Source organism: Siphateles boraxobius, unplaced genomic scaffold (genome assembly GCF_051911475.1).
Source record: "Siphateles boraxobius isolate OS27281-9 unplaced genomic scaffold, OSU_SipBor_1 137, whole genome shotgun sequence".
Taxonomy (NCBI): Eukaryota; Metazoa; Chordata; class Actinopteri; order Cypriniformes; family Leuciscidae; genus Siphateles; species Siphateles boraxobius.
The window spans coordinates 1,529,469-1,547,500 of NW_027508741.1; the positions used below are offsets into that span (position 1 = coordinate 1,529,469).

Consider the following 18,032-nt stretch of genomic DNA (forward strand, 5'->3'; position numbering starts at 1 on the left):
ATTCTTGAATCAAGATACATTTAGTGGAGAAGAAAAATGACTGGAGATTTCAGGAAAAATATCTGCTGATGGGGTCAGAAATTATATGTGCGTATCTTACACACGGTGCAATGCAGCGCCAGGCGCAACGCTAGCGTGTTCTGCTAGTTTCAGCCCGACGCAGTTTTCATTTTCACGTCCTGCGCCACGTTGTTTAAATAGCAAATGCATTTGCGCCAATCTGTGGCCCATTAGCTGCTGGTCTGAGAACGATTGAGTGTTTAGGAGTATTGTTGGAGCGTTGCTATTTTAAGGAACTGAAATAAAATGAGCCATTGACCAACTGTGCTCAAAATTCAATGGCGCAATATTTTTTTTGTTATTTAAAGAGCATGTTAGTAATGGCGGGTAAAGACCTACAGGCCGCTTATGTCTGCTTATTACACACACACAATCTGCTTATTACACACACACAATCTGCTTATTACACACACAGGGACTACCAGCATCACAAACACATGCCAAATATTAAAAATAAAAGGATTTGGATGTAAAATATTGATATTGTGTAGATAAAGATATGGTGGAATCCAGCTTGTACTGTAGATGGTCTCTTTTAACCTCACACACACACACAAACACGCACACACACAGCTTTAACCTCACGCACGAGCAGATCCGTTTCCTTTCCGCTAGCAAATTCCGCCATGTAAATAGCGAATCCACCATGGCGAGACTCTGATTGGTTTATTCCATGTTATGCCTAAAGCTCGTTAAGAAAATAGGAACAACCCTTTTAGACAAGCGCCGCGAGCGCCGACCTTTTATCCCATTGCTTAACTAGTAAAATTGGATTCAGACGCGCACTAAGTGCACTTGCGCCCTGTGATGTAGACCGTGTGCTTAGATTGTTTAGCCTAGAAATCTAGACGCACACTAGCGCCAGCAAAAATTATTTTGCAGCCAATGTGGTCTAGCAACTCTCCGTTGACTTTCGAGATGGAAAAACCAAAAACTGCTCAGGCCAATCAGATCGTGTATAGAGTCAACATAATGACGACAGAGCTGCGACGGTTCACTGCTACTTGAAAACAAACAATTGCTGCTGCTGCTGCTGGCGAACAGCGGTCCTTCGATTCGGCTTTGGCCGCGACTCTGGAGGATTTGAAGTTAAACTTTTCTTTGAAACAATAACACAGATCGGCTTTGCTCTGAATCCGTCGCTCAGACTACGTCACCTTCTTCGTTGCTCTGGTTGGTGTAGCGCTATCCTATTGTGTGCGGAGGGAATTTGAAAGACAAACGTTTATCCCGTCCCTCGGAATGAGCCATGCCAATGGAGAGTTCCCAGACCTAACATCTTGATGTAGGTCTGATATGCCAGGCTATAGATCATTAAAATAGGGCCCATATTGTTTTCCCTTTGAATTACGTTTTTTTTTTTGTGACCTCATTGGCAGAAGTTCTTGTTTTCAGCACAAACTCACTTCATTTGCTACATTTTTCAGAAAACAAGACTCAATATCTGAGGGAAGAACATCATTTTTGCAGTGTATATAATTTACAATTTTTTTCTGAAATATAAGAAACACAACATATTACAAGCAAAAAATGTATATTGTTATTTATATAGTTATAGGAATAAAAAACAATAAAAAAAACGTATTTATTTATTTACATGCTTTTTTAGGTGTTTTAGAAAATCTTTTTATCTAAAAGAGTTTGTGATGCTTTATGAAGAATTAATACTCTTAAACAAATTCGTTTTTGCTAACAACATTGTTGGCATGCGTAGTGTTGTCTTCAATCTGATTCTGAAACAGCCGTCAAGTAGGACATATGGAAGGACATATTTTCCTTGATTTAACTCATAAGCCATTTATCCACCAGCATCAAACAACTTAATCCTGTTCGCTGAACATCATACCATTAGCTCAGCCAAAATAATCCTCAAATGCCTGTGCGGCGTACAAGACCCTAGTGTTTACCCACAATCCTCGGTTTTCTACAGTTTGGTATTGCATTATGTATGGGCTCATTCCCCTCCATTTCATTAAGTAAGTCACGTCGCAAGTAACAAGCTCTGTGCTTTGATGTTATTTGTTCAGCGTTTGGACACAATGAGTGCCCGGACCCCGGAGTGCCGATGAATGCCAAGCGCTTTGGTAATAATTTCCAGCTGGGAAGCTCCATATCAGTGGTGTGTGAGGAGGGCTTCATAAAGACGCAAGGCTCGGATACTATTGTGTGTGAACTGGAGGCGGGAAAGGTGATGTGGAGTGGTTTGATCCCCAAGTGTGAAGGTAGGTTTCAAAGCACTTGTCTCCCTTTAAATGCTTCTGTGGAATACATTATTCGAAGGAAACCTTTTCGGAAAGATTGATCTAAATTGCATCCCTTGAACTCTTAGAGAAGTGGTTTCTTATTATTTCTTATTCAACTCTTCTTATTAGAGTTGATGCACCAAAAAACGGTGGAACGTATTTATCTAATGAACTTCAGTAATTTGATCATGTGGTCTTGAAGAGAACTAGACCTAACTTACACCAGCATCAAAGTTTCATTTTAAATTTAAAGGTGCATTGCGCAACAGTTCATGTTAAAAATACCCATTTTTCTAACCCAAACATGCATAAACAATTGCCTGATGGGCTGAATGAGCCCTTCTCTGATCACTGTGATTGCCTCTATAATCCTGTACAGTAAAATAAATAAGAGGGATTCGGGACGGAATTTGAGACTGGGCGTGACGTCATGCGCCTTCACGCTCACCCGGCTATGTCTGGCAGGTTTGTGTATTCGCCGCAATTCTCCGTATCAGCGAAGACAACACGCGCGACAAAAGTAGAAGATGGATTCAAAGAGACCGGCTTGTAGTCCATTCAAAACCCCAACGCAAACTCCACGTAAGACAAAGAAAACACACTCTGGTTGCAGTTTCGCTTGTTGCCAGAGGGGGGCATAGTTCTGCAAAAACTCAGACACTTGCGCTGTGCACCTTTAAGCAATATGAGTTTGTACATGACAGTGATTTTACCACAGGTGAAACAGTGTCCTGACACGACATTGCGATAAAACACATATTTTCCATCTTAATCAGAGGTTTTGTCCTAACCAGTCATGAATTTCGTGACCTTTATAATTCACCCTAAGATCTTGAAAATAAAAGAAAACTGTTCAAACTGTGAACAAATGTGTATTCTTTGACAAAGTTTGTTTCAGTCACCCAGTATACATTTTTAATAATATCAAAATGATGTAACATTTATATGTGTATTGTTTATGTAATATTTATATATTTATATGAATATCTGCTTGATTGAGTGCAGTGTGCTTGCAGAGAGACTCCGCCCACACACACTTCTGATTGGCTGTGATTTTTTATTTATTTGGTTATGAGTGCAGTGAGCTTGCAGAGACTCCGCCCACTCTCTCTTCTGATTGGCTGTGATTTGTGATTGTTTTTGCCACATTTGGTAGTCGTGTCGTGTCTTCTGTTGACAGAAAAATTGCTTGTTGCTGGATTGAATCATGTCTGATTAGGTTTAACTAAGTTAAACAGAGGGCTGGTCTTAATTGGTTTAAGCTGGATGTGTCTGATTTAAGATGGACTCCCAAAGTGGTCCAGTCTGTAAAAACTTAGGCTGGTTTTAGCTGTTTCCCCCTCTTTACCATGGTAAAATCACTGTAAGACATAGGCACTGCTTCAAGGGATGAGTTAGCAGAAAAATACAAGGGTTTTATGAATATGTGTGCAGATGTTGGGCATTTTGACATATAGTCAAACATTGACATCCGTAGCTTATTGATTAAAGGTGCTATGCAGCTGTTTTGCAAACTTCTTGCCTTTTTAGTCACTCAAACCACACGACCTTTCTGCAAAACTGGCCCTATAAAGTGTCATGTTTTTGCTAATTACCATGTGCAACTGTTGTAGAGATGAATGGGGATGCTAGCAGTTAGCTGTATCTATGCTAACAGATGACAGCTTTCTTCAAGTATTAAAACCTAATTTGCACAACCAAATCTGCAAACATGCAGAAAGTGGCCAGCTTACAATTTTTTTAGACGTTTCAAATCGTTCTCTTTAGGTTTTAAAAAAGAGCCCACAGAGTATTTTCTTATTTGGTTCCTAAAAGAAAATAACCAGCTGGGAACGTTCTGTGTTTACTGGGTGTTTCTGATTGGCAAAGAAAAGCGTGGGTCGTCCGCCTGTTCTTTTCCCTTGCTTTTTCCAGAGACTGGAGTGATTTCTCCAGACTCTTATTTCAGTGATATCTGTCAGGTAGTTAGAGGCGTTTTGTGCGTCTTACAAATTTGCTTACAGCTCCTTTAAAACAATAACTTTTAATCTCCGAAGAACCATAAAGCTAACTCAAAGATGCTGTACTGTAACAAATATCTAAAAATTCTTAAATCAAGATAGATTTTCTTGATAAGTATAAAGTTTAAGTTTTGTTTTCTAAAAAAAACAAGAAACAACAAGAAAAAAAGATCTGCTAATTTTCTTCACAATTTTTCAAGGGGTCATGATGCTAATTTATAAGTTAATTATTTTTTTAATATGCTAATATTCAAAATACATTATTTTTCACATAGTGTACATTATTGCAGCTCCTCTATTTGTGTGTTTACAAATGCTTTAGAAGCATTACAGTTCAGACACACACTTGAGGTGTTCGGCCAATCACAACACACTGAGTCAGCTGGCAAATCAGAGCACTCTTGGCTTTTCAGAAGGCGGGGCTTTGTCGTAATCACTGCATTTCAGACAGACTGGGAATCGAGGTGCTGCAATAATGTTAAAAATAGTGTGTTTTTTTAACAATAAAGTACATTAATATATCCTATTACACCTGCTAATCAAAATAATGAATAGCAGCATATGACCCCTTTAAGAATATACTTGATAAGTACAAGTCTTGTTTTCTAAAAAAAAAAATATATATATAATCAAGATGAAGTTAGTTTATGCTTAAAACAAGAAAATATCTGCCAATTTTCTTCACAATATTTAAAGGGATCATGTGATGCTTATTTAAAAGTTCATTATTTTTTATTGGCTGTAATAGAATAGTTTAACATGCTTTAATGTTCAAAAAACATTATTTTTCACATACTGTACATTATTGCTGATGTGTGTTTGTGTGTTTACAAATGCTTTAGAAGCCTAAAGAGGGGCGTTACAATTCAGACACTCGCTCAAGGTATTCGGCCAATCACAGCGCACTGGGTCAGCCGGCCAATCAGAGCACTCTTCGCTTTGTAGATATCAGCGCGTTTCAGACAGACTGGGAAAAGAGGTGCTGCAATAATGAACACTATGTGATTTTTTAACAGTAAAGAATATGTTCTGTTACACCCAATAATCAAAATAATGATCTTTTGAATAGCATTATATGAATATTTAGACATTTTACTGAAAAAAAAGCCCAAAATGTTTGTTTTTGCAGAGTAGAGGAGGTTTCTCTGCCGAATTGAAGTGTCCTAATAATTATTCTGCTGGTGTATATTTAAATGTTTCGGCAGCTCCGTGTGGAGGCCATTTCACGGCTCCGGTGGGACTGGTTCTGTCCCCGGGGTGGCCCGGATACTACAAAGATTCCCTGAGCTGCGAGTGGGTCATCGAGGCCGAGGCGGGACGCTCCATCAAGATCAGCTTTGACAGGTCTGGAGGATCGCTCTGAGAATACACACACACTGAGGCATCAGCTTTATCCTCCAGCACAAATCACATATCACGCTTAGAAAAAAGCAGAAGCAACATATTCATATATCTTTATCCATGTCCTATGGGTGTGAGTTCATCCATCAATTCATCTGTCCATCATCCATCCGTCATCCATCCATCCGTCCATCAGTCCATCCATCCATCAATCCATCATCCATCCAACCATCCATCCATCCATCCATCCATCCCTCCACCTACCCATTCATCAGTCCATCCATCATCCATCTGTCCATCATCCATCATCATCCATCCATCCATCGTCCATCCATCCATCATCCATCTGTCCATCATCCATCCATCATCCATCCATCAGTCCACCAATCCATCCATCCACCCATCATCCATCCATCCATCAGTCCATCCATCCATCACCCATCCATCTATCCATCCATCCATCCATCCACCCACCCATCCATCCATCGATCCATCCACCCATCCATCCATCAGTCCATCCATCATCCATCTGTCCATCATCCATTCATCATCCATCCATCCATCCACCCATCATCCATCCATCCATCCATCAGTCCATCCATCAATCCATCCCTCGTCCATCCATCCATGATCCATCCATCATCCATCTGTCCATCATCCATCCATCAACCCATCATCCACCCATCCATCCATTAATCCATCAATCGTCAGTCCATCCATCCATCCATCCCTCCACCCACCCATCCATCAGTCCATCCATCATCCATCTGTCCATCATCCATCATCATCCATCCATCTATCCACCCATCATCCATCCATCCATCCATCTATCAGTCCATCCATCAATCCAACCATCGTCCATCCATCCATCATCCATCTGTCCATCATCCATCCATCATTCATCCATCCATCAGTCCATCAGATCATCCATCCATCCATCATCCATCAGTCCATCCATCCATCCATCCATCCACCCATCATCCATCCACCCACCCATCCATCCACCCATCATCCATCCATCCACCCATCCATCAATCGATCCATCCACCTATCCATCCATCAGTCCATCCATCATCCATCTGTCCATCATCCATCCATAATCCACCGATCATCCATCCATCCATCCATCATCCATCAGTCCATCCATCAATCCATCCATCATCCATCTGTCCATCATCCATCCATCCATCCTTCATCCATCAGTCCATCCATCATCCATCATCCATCCACCCATCCACCCATCCATCCATCATCCATCCACCCATCCATCAATCAGTCCATCCATTCATCCATCATCCATCAGTCCATCCATCATCCATCCATCAGTCCATCCATCAGTCCAACCATCATCCATCCATCAGTCCATCATCCATTCATTGTCCATCCACCCATCATCCCTACATCATCCATCCCTCCATCATCCCTACATCATCCATCCCTCCATCATCCCTACATCATCCATCCCTCCATCATTCATCCATCCATCCTTCTCTCCATCAATCCAATAGAAACACACTGAGGCATCAGCTCTCTGCAGCGACAAATCGTCCCAGCACATATCACGCTTACAGAAGCAACATATTCATATATCTTTATCCGCGTCGTTTGGGTGTGAGTTTTTATAAAGTCTCGGTCTGCTGTAAGACTCTAGTTAATAAAGTGTAATGTCAAAGGTAATTGAATCGTAAGCCTCAGCTGAATGGGGGAAAGTTCACATGTTTCCGGATAGTGTTTGTCATGGCGCTCCGACCGAGAGCGGCTCAACATTAGCGTCTGAATAAATGATGGCACAGTGTTACATCGACGGGCTTGATCCATAGGCAGCTGTGAAAGGGAAATGGAATTAATCTATATCTGGTTACGAATGGTTGACTCTATTTCATTAGCACTGCAATGCTTCCCTTGAGTAGCGCATTGAAATAGCCTCAGATCTGGAGTTTGATACGACTGACTCCCAGGAGCGAACGCCTCGAGATGGAGCACAAAACACTGGATTGTGTTTCATCCGGCTTTTCTTTTTTTTTTTACTTTTCACTAAAATAAATCCTGCAGGACTTTCTTTCTTCTGTAAAATATGAAAGGAGATCTTATGATAAATGTGCTGGCTGCTCTTTTCTATCAAAATACTTGGAATGTGGATGAAAAAAAATAAAAAAAATAAAGATATCATAAAAGTACACGTGCCTTGTTTGAATTTAAATCTTCTGAAATCATATGATCGCTTTGTGTGAGATGTATAGAGTATATATATATATATATATATATATATATATATATATATATATATATATATATATATATATATATATATATATACATCTGTCTATCCGGCCATCCATCATCCATCCATCCTTCTATCTATCCATCTTCCATCCATCCTTATATCTATCCACCATCCATCCATCCTTATATCTATCCATCATCCATCCATCAATACATCAATCAATCATCCATCATCCATCCATCCATCCATCCATCCATCCATCATCCGTCCATCCATTCATCCATCAATCCATCCGTTTATCCATCATCCATCAATCCATCCGTCTTACCATCATCCATCCATCCATCCATCTGTCTATCCATCATCCATCAATCCATCCGTCTATCCATCCATCAACGATCCATCATCCATCCATCATTCATCCATCCATCATCCATCCATCATCCATTCATCATTCATCCATCCATCATCCATTCATCATTCATCCATCCATCATCCATCCATCCATCCATCTGTCTATCCATCATCCATCCGTCTATCCATCTCCCATCCATCCATCTGTCTATCCATCATCCATCAATCCATCCGTCTATCCATCCATCATCGATCCATCATCCATCCATCCATCAATCCATCCGTCTATCCATCCATCATCGATCCATCATCCATCCATCCATCATCCATCCATCATCCATTCATCATCCATCCATCATCCATCCATCCATCATCCATCCATCATCCATTCATCCATCAATCCATCCGTTTATCCATCATCCATCAATCCATCCGTCTTACCATCATCCATCCATCCATCCATCTGTCTATCCATCATCCATCAATCCATCCGTCTATCCATCCATCATCGATCCATCATCCATCCATCATCGATCCATCATTCATCCATCCATCATCCATCCATCATCCATTCATCATTCATCCATCCATCATCCATTCATCATTCATCCATCCATCCATCCATCTGTCTATCCATCATCCATCCGTCTATCCATCTCCCATCCATCCATCTGTCTATCCATCATCCATCCGTCTATCCATCTCCCATCCATCCATCTGTCTATCCATCATCCATCCGTCTATCCATCATTCATCAATCCGTCTATCCATCATCCATCCATTCATCCATCATCCATCCTTCTATCTGTTTATCCTTCTTTCCATCATCTATTTTTTGCTCTATTTGTCAGGCAATGATAACGTGATTTCATAAGACTATCTTCAGAAGAATAACTTGCATGAAATTTTCTCTTTTATTGATTCATTTTGTTTTTATTGTAAAGAATGTTATTTTGCTGAAAGAAAGAATACCGGTTTGGATGCATAAACTGCATTTTCATTATTAGCTCATCTCTTCCATTAAAAGCAAGCTCACAGCAGCAGATCTTTGTGCATTCACACATCACACAGCGGTTTGATCCCCTCAGTAAACAGTGTGAACACTGGCTTCTCATTAACAGAGGCGGTCAATGAGCAACAGTTGGTCAGCCATGGGTAATGAGCTGTATGTGTGTCTGGATAGAAACACATTTCACCATGTCATTTTTTTTAATCTCCTTTCTTTGATCTGTTTTATTTCCGGCAGGTTCCAGACAGAACTCAATTATGACTTTCTGGAGGTTCACGATGGGCCTAATCTCCTCTCGCCCCTTATCGCCTCTCTAAATGGCACCCAAGTCCCTCAGTTCCTGTTCAGCAGCGGAAACTTCCTGTATCTTCTCTTCACCACCGATAACAGTCGCTCTAACAGTGGCTTTAAGCTCTTTTATGAAAGTGAGTCGGCCGTCTTTATAAACCCTGTGCCTTTTGCCTGAGAAATGATATTTCATCCTGAATCGTATCTGTTTCTGCACACAAGCAAACAGCTTGAGGATTTCTCTTTGTAGTATTCTGTCTCACTCTCACCATTTCTTTCCTCCCCCCTTTTTTTTTTGCGATTTAGTGTACTTTATTGATTTGACAAACTGTGCTTTCATATTTCCAGACGTTTGCAGCATTGCTGCTTACAACCATAAATGCTGTAAAATAAATGATAAAATAAAAATAAATAAAACAGTTTTTACTTATTTTCATATTGCTACCCGAGTAAACGAGTATTATTAACAAATAAAGTAATGATAAATGCAGTCGTCAATGCAATGCATTGCAAAAATAAAATAAAATAAAATAATTTCAGGTAAGTTTACATTGGTTTTTCCCCCTGAAATTGTACGTTTATCTTTAATCCACAATACAATTATTTTTCTTTACTTCATTTTATATTGCTACTGGAGTAAACAAGGATTATTAACAAATAAAGTAATGATAAATACAGTTGTCAATGCAATGCATTGCAAAAATAAAATAAAATAAAGTTTACATTAGTTTTTTTTTACCTTTAATGCACAATACAATTATTTTTCTTTACTTAATTTTATATTGCTACTGGAGTAAACAAGGATTATTAACAAATAAAATAATAATAAATACAATTATCAATGCAATAAAATAAAATTAATTTAATTTCAGGTAAGTTTACATCGTTTACATTACTTTTTTGAAACTGTATGTTTACCTTAATTAACAATAACATTTAATTGAATTTTTATACTTAATTTTATAGTACTGCCAGAGTAAACAAGGATTATAAAAAAAAAAAAATTAAACAAAATTGTCAGTGCAATGTAATGCATTCAAAAAAAATAATTTTAGTAAGTTTGCATGTTTTTTTCCTGTAACTGTAAATTTACCTTTAGTGCACAATTAAATAAAATAATAATACATTTTAAATAATATAAAATATTGACTTTAACTATAATAAAAATATCACTTTAACTATTAAATGATGTCAAATAATCTCTGGTTTGCATTCTCTGTGCTTCAGGCGTCACTCTGGACACTCATTCCTGTCTGGATCCCGGTGTTCCGGTAAACGGGATCCGTTACGGGCAGGACTTGGCCATCGGCTCGCTGGTGTGGTTTGGCTGTGAGCCCGGATACAGACTGAGCCACGAGGACCAGTTAGTGTGTGAGAAGAACCACTGGTGGAGCCACCCTCTGCCCACATGTGACGGTGAGCTGGCCTCTCCATCAGACCAGTTAACACTTCTTTCATTCAACATTCAACTATTGTAGCGTTTTAATTAAAGATGGATTTTATGAGCCTGTATAATAATTCTCATCACATTTAATTCAGACTGCAAATCTCATCAAAAACATTTTCTCTCACAGCAGGAAATACCGTCAGTTCTAAATTAAAACCATTTCTGTTGAAACTCGTTGTTCGTATGACAATATGTTGTTAAAGTTTCATTCAGGAGAGTAGAATGTATGTTGGCAAAAAATTATATTGTTTTAGTTTAGTTTATGCATGTATAAAATAATAATAAATACAATTATCAATGCAATAAAATAAGATAAAAAATTAAATAAAATGTAATAAAATAAAAATCATTTCATGAAAGTATAAATTGTTTACAGAATTTTTTTGAAACTGTATGTTGACCTTATAGCACTTTAAAATTAAGTATTAAAATTCAATTCAATGTTATTGTAGTAAACAAGGATTATTACAAAATAAAATAATTTTAACATAATTATCAGTGCAATGTAATGCATTCCAATAAAATAAAATAATTTTAGTAAGTTTGCATTGTTTTTTTCCGAAACTGTACATTTACCTTTTATATAAAATAAAATAAAATAATTCAGGTAAGTTTAACTTGGGTGTTTTTTTCTGAAACTTAATGCAAAATACAATTATTATTTTTTTAATTAATTTAAAATTGCTACTAGATTAAACAAGGATTGTTAACAAAAAAAATAATATGTCTAAATAAAATTATCAATGCAATGCAATAAATAAAATCCAATAAAATAAAATGTTGACAAAAAATGATATTGTTTTTGTTTAGTTTATGCATGTAGCACCTATTATTGTCTATGGTGTCAAAAGAATGATTACATTACGTTCCCATCCATATACATTATATATACAGGCTGGAGTGTTACAGAATGTTCTGTTCTTAAAAAGTCTGTGAATAAGTTCTCAAAGTTTTGTCTTTTCCATGAGCAGCTTTGGCACTCTGAGAACCGACAAGCGTCTCCGTCTATTCAATTAGACAAAATGATCAGCTAAAATGTTAATTATAAACCAGAAGAACTCCTTGAAAATGTTTAGTTTGCTGCCAGACTGTTGAGTAGCGCTCAGGACTCACGACATCTAGTTCACTTTCAGCATAAAACTGATATTCTAATACTCTTATAATTTATCGAAATAAAGTGTTACCGTCCATTCTGTTGACGTTAACCTTCTGGTAAAATGTTCTTATTTCCAAAAGAGCACTAATATTACATTTTAATGAATCCATGTCATTCTGAATGAACTGAAAATGGAGGAAATATTGTGGGTTCTTCACAGTGCCAGAGGGAAGAAAGAGATTTAGGCAGATGTTGAGCCCGAGGCGCTCGACTCTTTCATCGTCTCACGGGGAGTGACGCTGATCTTCATTATCATTAAAGGTGAAGTCGCTGAGGAAATATGCCTTCATTCCTTGAATTCTGGAGTTGCATGAAAACCCTTAAGTTAAGAAAACGCTAAGTTATAAGGTTATGGGTTACTTTAGTGAAACACGCGTTGCAAGAATAAACCTCGGGGCCACTTAAGAAACTTTTGAGGCTGCTGTTAAGGATTTTCCCTTATGCATTGCAACAAAGTCTTTAGTGACCATTTAGCCCTAAAAACGAGATCAAACTCAAGCACGATGGATGATTTTATGTTAAAGCAGAACTAAGTAACTTTTTTACCTTAACCGAACAGCTTTGGAGTCATTGTAATGTTTATATTACTGATTTCATGTTGAACGGTGGTCGTCTCGCACTCCCCGGTGCCTGTGAGCCGCAAAACCACCCTTGCAACTTTGGGCCGCCTCAGTGTTAGGAAGTATCGTGTGATATCAGGTCTCGCGAGGTAACGAATTGCTTTACGGCACTGCACGCGTACACGCCCCTATCCAGGATACGGCTAGCTATAAGAACAACTATCGTCCCATGGCAAAGCTGGCATATAAGAAGCAGAAAGCTAGAAAAGCATTGTCGGAGGAACAGAGAAAGAGGAAATGGCAGACTGACCGAGCGAGGAGTCAGACACGAGTAAACATCAGAACTGCGTTTTCAGAATGGCGGAAAAAAAACGAAGCGCGCGCGGTCGGAAGAGTCTAGAAAAAGGTAACGAGAATCTGACAGCACAAGGAACCGGACAAGAGTCCCACTCGCTCAGGCTTTCACTGTTAAAGTTGATTCCTGCGATTATCATGAGAACAGTTGTCAATATCTCACACAATTATCAGGACATAAATAAGCCTACACGTTGTAAATAGTGTAAATGAGCGCAATTTGCAAACTATTATGATAAATTGCAATAATCATGTCTAACAACATCTTAACGGACATTGTTACGAAATCAGGGCTCTCAAGTGTCACGCATTGAGCGTGACAGTCACTCATTTCGGTCTTTTGTCACGCTCTCCCGCCACACATTGTATTTCTCACGCTGAAAAACTATTTGTAATATATTTAATATGCCAAAACTCTGGCCGCGCCGCTCTCACTGTGGAACCGGCAGGAATCAAGCGCCTCTCCTCTGGTGTTGTTCGTCGAGCTACACAATAGCCAATCAGAAAATAGCACTATTGTATCTGGGTAAGATTTAATGCAACAACCAATGACAAACATGTATCTGTCGGCTGGATGTCACTCTTGGCCGTCTTCAAAACTTGAGAGCCCTGCGAAATAATGCGACGTACATGATACACTTTATTGGTGTCATCTGGCATTTAGGCTCAGGTAAGCCTAACGCGGTAAGCTACTTTATTATTATGAAGTGCAGAGGCCGTGAGTGCAGAGACGCTCTGCGTGAGTGGTGTTTACGACAGTAACGTTAAATACAAGTACTCTACAGTGACTCTAGGGGGCGCTGTTTGACAAAAATTATAATTGAGGAGGAGGAAGTACCGATGTGCATTTTTAGTGATCGAAATAAGCCTGTGGAAAGTATGACGTAAAATTAAAATTGAACACCAACGTTTTCATATTTTTTCATCACATTTATTCATGTGATTAAATCATCTCATGCTAGGCTTTCGTCTTTTGTGTAAGAGTGACTGTTTGTAGCGGATGGCTTGAATGTTTTTCCCCTGTTTTTTTTTAAAAAGAAAAGCTTTTTTTTGTCTATGGTTGCGTGTGGTTTGAATTCCTGCATTTTGTTTGCAGAGAGACTCCGCCCACACTCTCTTCTGATTGGCTGTGATTTTATATTGATTTGGTTAACTTATGAGTGCAGTGCGCTTACAGAGAGACTCCGCCCGCACACTCTTCTGATTGGCTGTGATTTTATATTGATTTGGTTAACTTATGAGTGCAGTGCGCTTACAGAGAGACTCCGCCCACACTCTCTTCTGATTGGCTGTGATTTTATATTGATTTGGTTAACTTATGAGTGCAGTGCGCTTACAGAGAGACTCCGCCCGCACACTCTTCTGATTGGCTGTGGTTTTTAATTGATTTTGTTGCGAATGCAGTGCGCTTGCAGAGAGACTCCGCCCACACGCTCTTCTGATTGGCTGTGGTTTTTAATTGATTTGGTTGTGAGTGCAGTGCGCTTTCAGAGAGACGCCGCCCACACTCTCTTCTGATTGGCTGTGATTTTATATTGATTTTGTTGCGAATGCAGTGCGCTTGCAGAGAGACTCCGCCCACACGCTCTTCTGATTGGCTGTGGTTTTTAATTGATTTTGTTGCGATTGCAGTGCGCTTGCAGAGAGACACCGCCCACACGCTCTTCTGATTGGCTGTGGTTTTTAATTGATTTTGTTGTGAATGCAGTGCGCTTGCAGAGAGACTCCGCCCACACACTCTTCTGATTTGCTGTGGTTTGTGATTGATTTGTTTGCGAATGCAGTGCGCTTGCAGAGAGACTCCGCCCACACACTCTTCTGATTGGCTGTGGTTTGTGATTGATTTGTTTGCGAATGCAGTGCGCTTGCAGAGAGACTCCGCTCACACTCTCTTCTGATTGGCTGTGGTTTGTGATTGATTTTGTGGCGTGTCTGGTGTGGACACAAATTGCTTGTCTCTGTAATTGCATCGTGTCTGGTTAGGACACAGTGTAAGAGTATGCGAATTAGAATGCAAGCACTTAAAATGTGAATGTGAGCTCAGTTTTAAAATGATTTTCTGTTCCATATCATGTTTCGTCTCTTGCTGTTACTAGTTTTCACAGTCGAGTCTTAGCATTAGACTGAAATGTTATTTCTTTGGTTTGACCATTACTCAAGATCTATATTTGCCCCAATCAATAGCTTAAGCCCTGCCGAGATAATGCCACCAGCCTATTGCAGCTTTCGCTTTCTTGAGACACTTTGAGTCGCTCTTCAATTGACAGATTGTGTTCAGAAGAAACACAATTAGAAATGAGCCATGAGCTTCAGATTCCCTGATTGCACATATACATCATCAAGAGTCTATCCAATGCATGCAAATTTTTGTTCATCTGCAATTTCGCTTCAACATTCTTTGTGTTTGCACAACATATAGCAGATGGTTTTGTTAATTTTTTAAAATGTGTCCAAAATCACTCTTTTATTTGGACACAAATCTAAAATATTTAAAAGAATAGAATGTGAAGAACATTAAGTACTTTTTAATTTTTCATTATTTATGCATCATTTATGCATTTGGCAGACAATTTTTCTTAAATGGGTTCATGCGTTCCCATTTTTTTAAAATCAAAATAATTTATTCTTTTATCTGCACTCAAATTTTATATACATTTATGTGAAATTTGATGAGCCAGTTTACAAAAAGAGCCAAACCAGAATACATTTTTGGAAATCATTTTTAAAACCATTCTTACATAAGTTGTTGTATTCAGACAGATTTCTGTGCATATTGCTAAATTGTGACGTGATGAAACCATTCTTAGCTAAAATTGCAAACATACACATGATAGCTTTTAATTCGGATTTTTATAATGGTTTCATAGCTGATTCACACAAATTCATTATTTATGCATCCTTTATAGATGCTTTTATCCTAAGTATATGTTGTATGTTATGGGTTCATGCATTCCCTGCGATTCAAACCCACGACTTTTATGTTGTTGCCCAACTGGATCATTTCCATAATGACCAACACAATCTAACAATTAGCGTCTGGTTTAAGACATGCTTTTTTGGGCTGTAAATAATGGTGCAAATACCAGTAAATTGAAGAGAACAAACCTTAGTGAATCAACTCGCATTATTCACTTAAAATCTCTCCTCACATACATTTTGCATCTGAAAGCGAAACTCCTACAAATGCAAATGCAATGCATTTATAGCTGCAAAAATAACCCTGTCCATGCCTTTTCAGCGCTAATTTCTCCCTGCGTGTCTTTAGTAAATCCTGACAGTAGTTTATTAACACCAAAAGTGGGTTTGTGCTGGTGCAAGTTTTAAACTTAAAGTTCCCCTATTATGCTATTTTAAAGATTCATAATGTTGTTTTGGAGTCTCCTACAACAGGTTTACATGCATCCAAGTCAAAAAACACTTTAATTTTCTCATAATATACATCGCAGCATCACCTCATTTCTCGAAGACTCTGAAACAGTTCGTTCGAAGATTCAGTCTCTCTAAGCCCCGCCTCTCTGAGAGCTGCTCTGCTCTGATTGGTCAGACGGCTCAGTCTGCTGAGATTGGTCAGAAACCAAACACTCATTATCATATCTGATTCTCAGTTCTTGATTCACAGTATTACGATCAGTAACGATGGCGTGGGTTTTACCGTATCAATCTGAAAGTGGATTTGCTTTTTTAGCAGAAAACAGCGTCTTCTCGACACGAACAACACGAATCAAACTCTTCCAGTCTCAGATACACTACAGTGTTTGAGGGCGGAGCTAAGAGACGCTGTTCAGCCAATCAAGACCAGAGCCTGGCATTATGCAAATGAGTTACATTATAACAGGATTGTAACAGGAAGTGAGACTGGAATTACTGACGACTCGTTTCAGCAGTTCAGAATCACTTCTTTCTTTTAGGAGACAATAACTTTATTTGTCGTGCACTTTGATCTTTTACATTCACAAACAGCTCTGAAAGGAGATATCTGAAAAAATAAAATAGGGCATTGCTTGTGTAAAAAAAGTGATGCACAGACTTGCATTGAAGTCAGAAGAGTTGAACTAGATAGCAATGTCCATGCAGTCATCCATAACACTCGTGGCGGAGAGTTTTGTAGCAGTCACTCAATTTCTTAGGAAAACTTTCATGGACACAGTAAAGATATTTTGACCTTTCCTGGAGACAACGGCAGGTGGAAAGTAGAGGGATTTCTCGTTACTCTCATTAACCTTTCAGTGGTATTTGTACTTCCGGTGAAGGTTAGTGAATTCCCTGAGCGGAACTGAAGAAACCCGAGCGCTGGAAGTGATGCGGGAACAGCTGCGGTTGTGCTTCCTCTAAAGTTTCGGATGTTTTATGAAGGTTCTTCACGTCTTCCCACAGCTCTGTGTGGAGGTGATGTTCGCGGTCCCGAGGGAATCATCCTCTCTCCCGGCTTTCCCGAACTCTATCCCAACTCATTGAACTGCACCTGGACTCTGGAGGTCAGCCATGGCAAAGGTGCGTTCCTGGGAGTGTGTGTGTGTGTGTGTGTGTGTGTGTGTGTGTGTGTGTGTGTGTGTGTGTGTGTGTGTGTGTGTGTGTGTGTGTGTGTGTGTGTGTGTGTGTGTGTGTGTGTGTGTGTGTGTGTGTGTGTGTGTGTGTGTGTGTAAATATATTGTGTCTCTACATGAAAAAAACTTTAGATATCCTAGATAAACTTCTGATAGTAGATTTTCCACTGGTAATATTTTTTTGTTTTTTTAAAGAAGTTTCTTCTGCTCACCAAGGCTGCATTTATTTGATCAAAAATACAGTAAAAATTGTGAAATATTATTATAATGTAAAACAGCTGTTCTCTATGTGAATATATAGTGTAATTTATTCCTGTGATCAAAGCTGAATTTTCAGCATCATTACTCCAGTCTTCAGTGTCACATGATCCTTCAGAAATCACTATAATATGATGATTTGATGCTCAAGAAACATTTCATATCAGTGTTGAAAACACTTTTTGCAGATTAAT

The 18,032-nt window shown here is 38.9% G+C and overlaps 1 protein-coding gene across 1 annotated transcript in view; it reads left to right on the forward strand.

The window, feature by feature from the left end:
* Positions 1-18,032, forward strand: part of csmd3a (CUB and Sushi multiple domains 3a) — a 307,148-nt gene that overhangs the window by 15,770 nt on the left and 273,346 nt on the right. Inside the window, exons 9-13 of the mRNA XM_077229908.1 lie at positions 2,088-2,282; positions 5,509-5,647; positions 9,469-9,656; positions 10,747-10,935; positions 17,411-17,527. Of these exons, the coding sequence (XP_077086023.1) occupies positions 2,088-2,282; positions 5,509-5,647; positions 9,469-9,656; positions 10,747-10,935; positions 17,411-17,527 (828 nt within the window). The remainder of the gene's footprint in view (positions 1-2,087; positions 2,283-5,508; positions 5,648-9,468; positions 9,657-10,746; positions 10,936-17,410; positions 17,528-18,032) is intronic.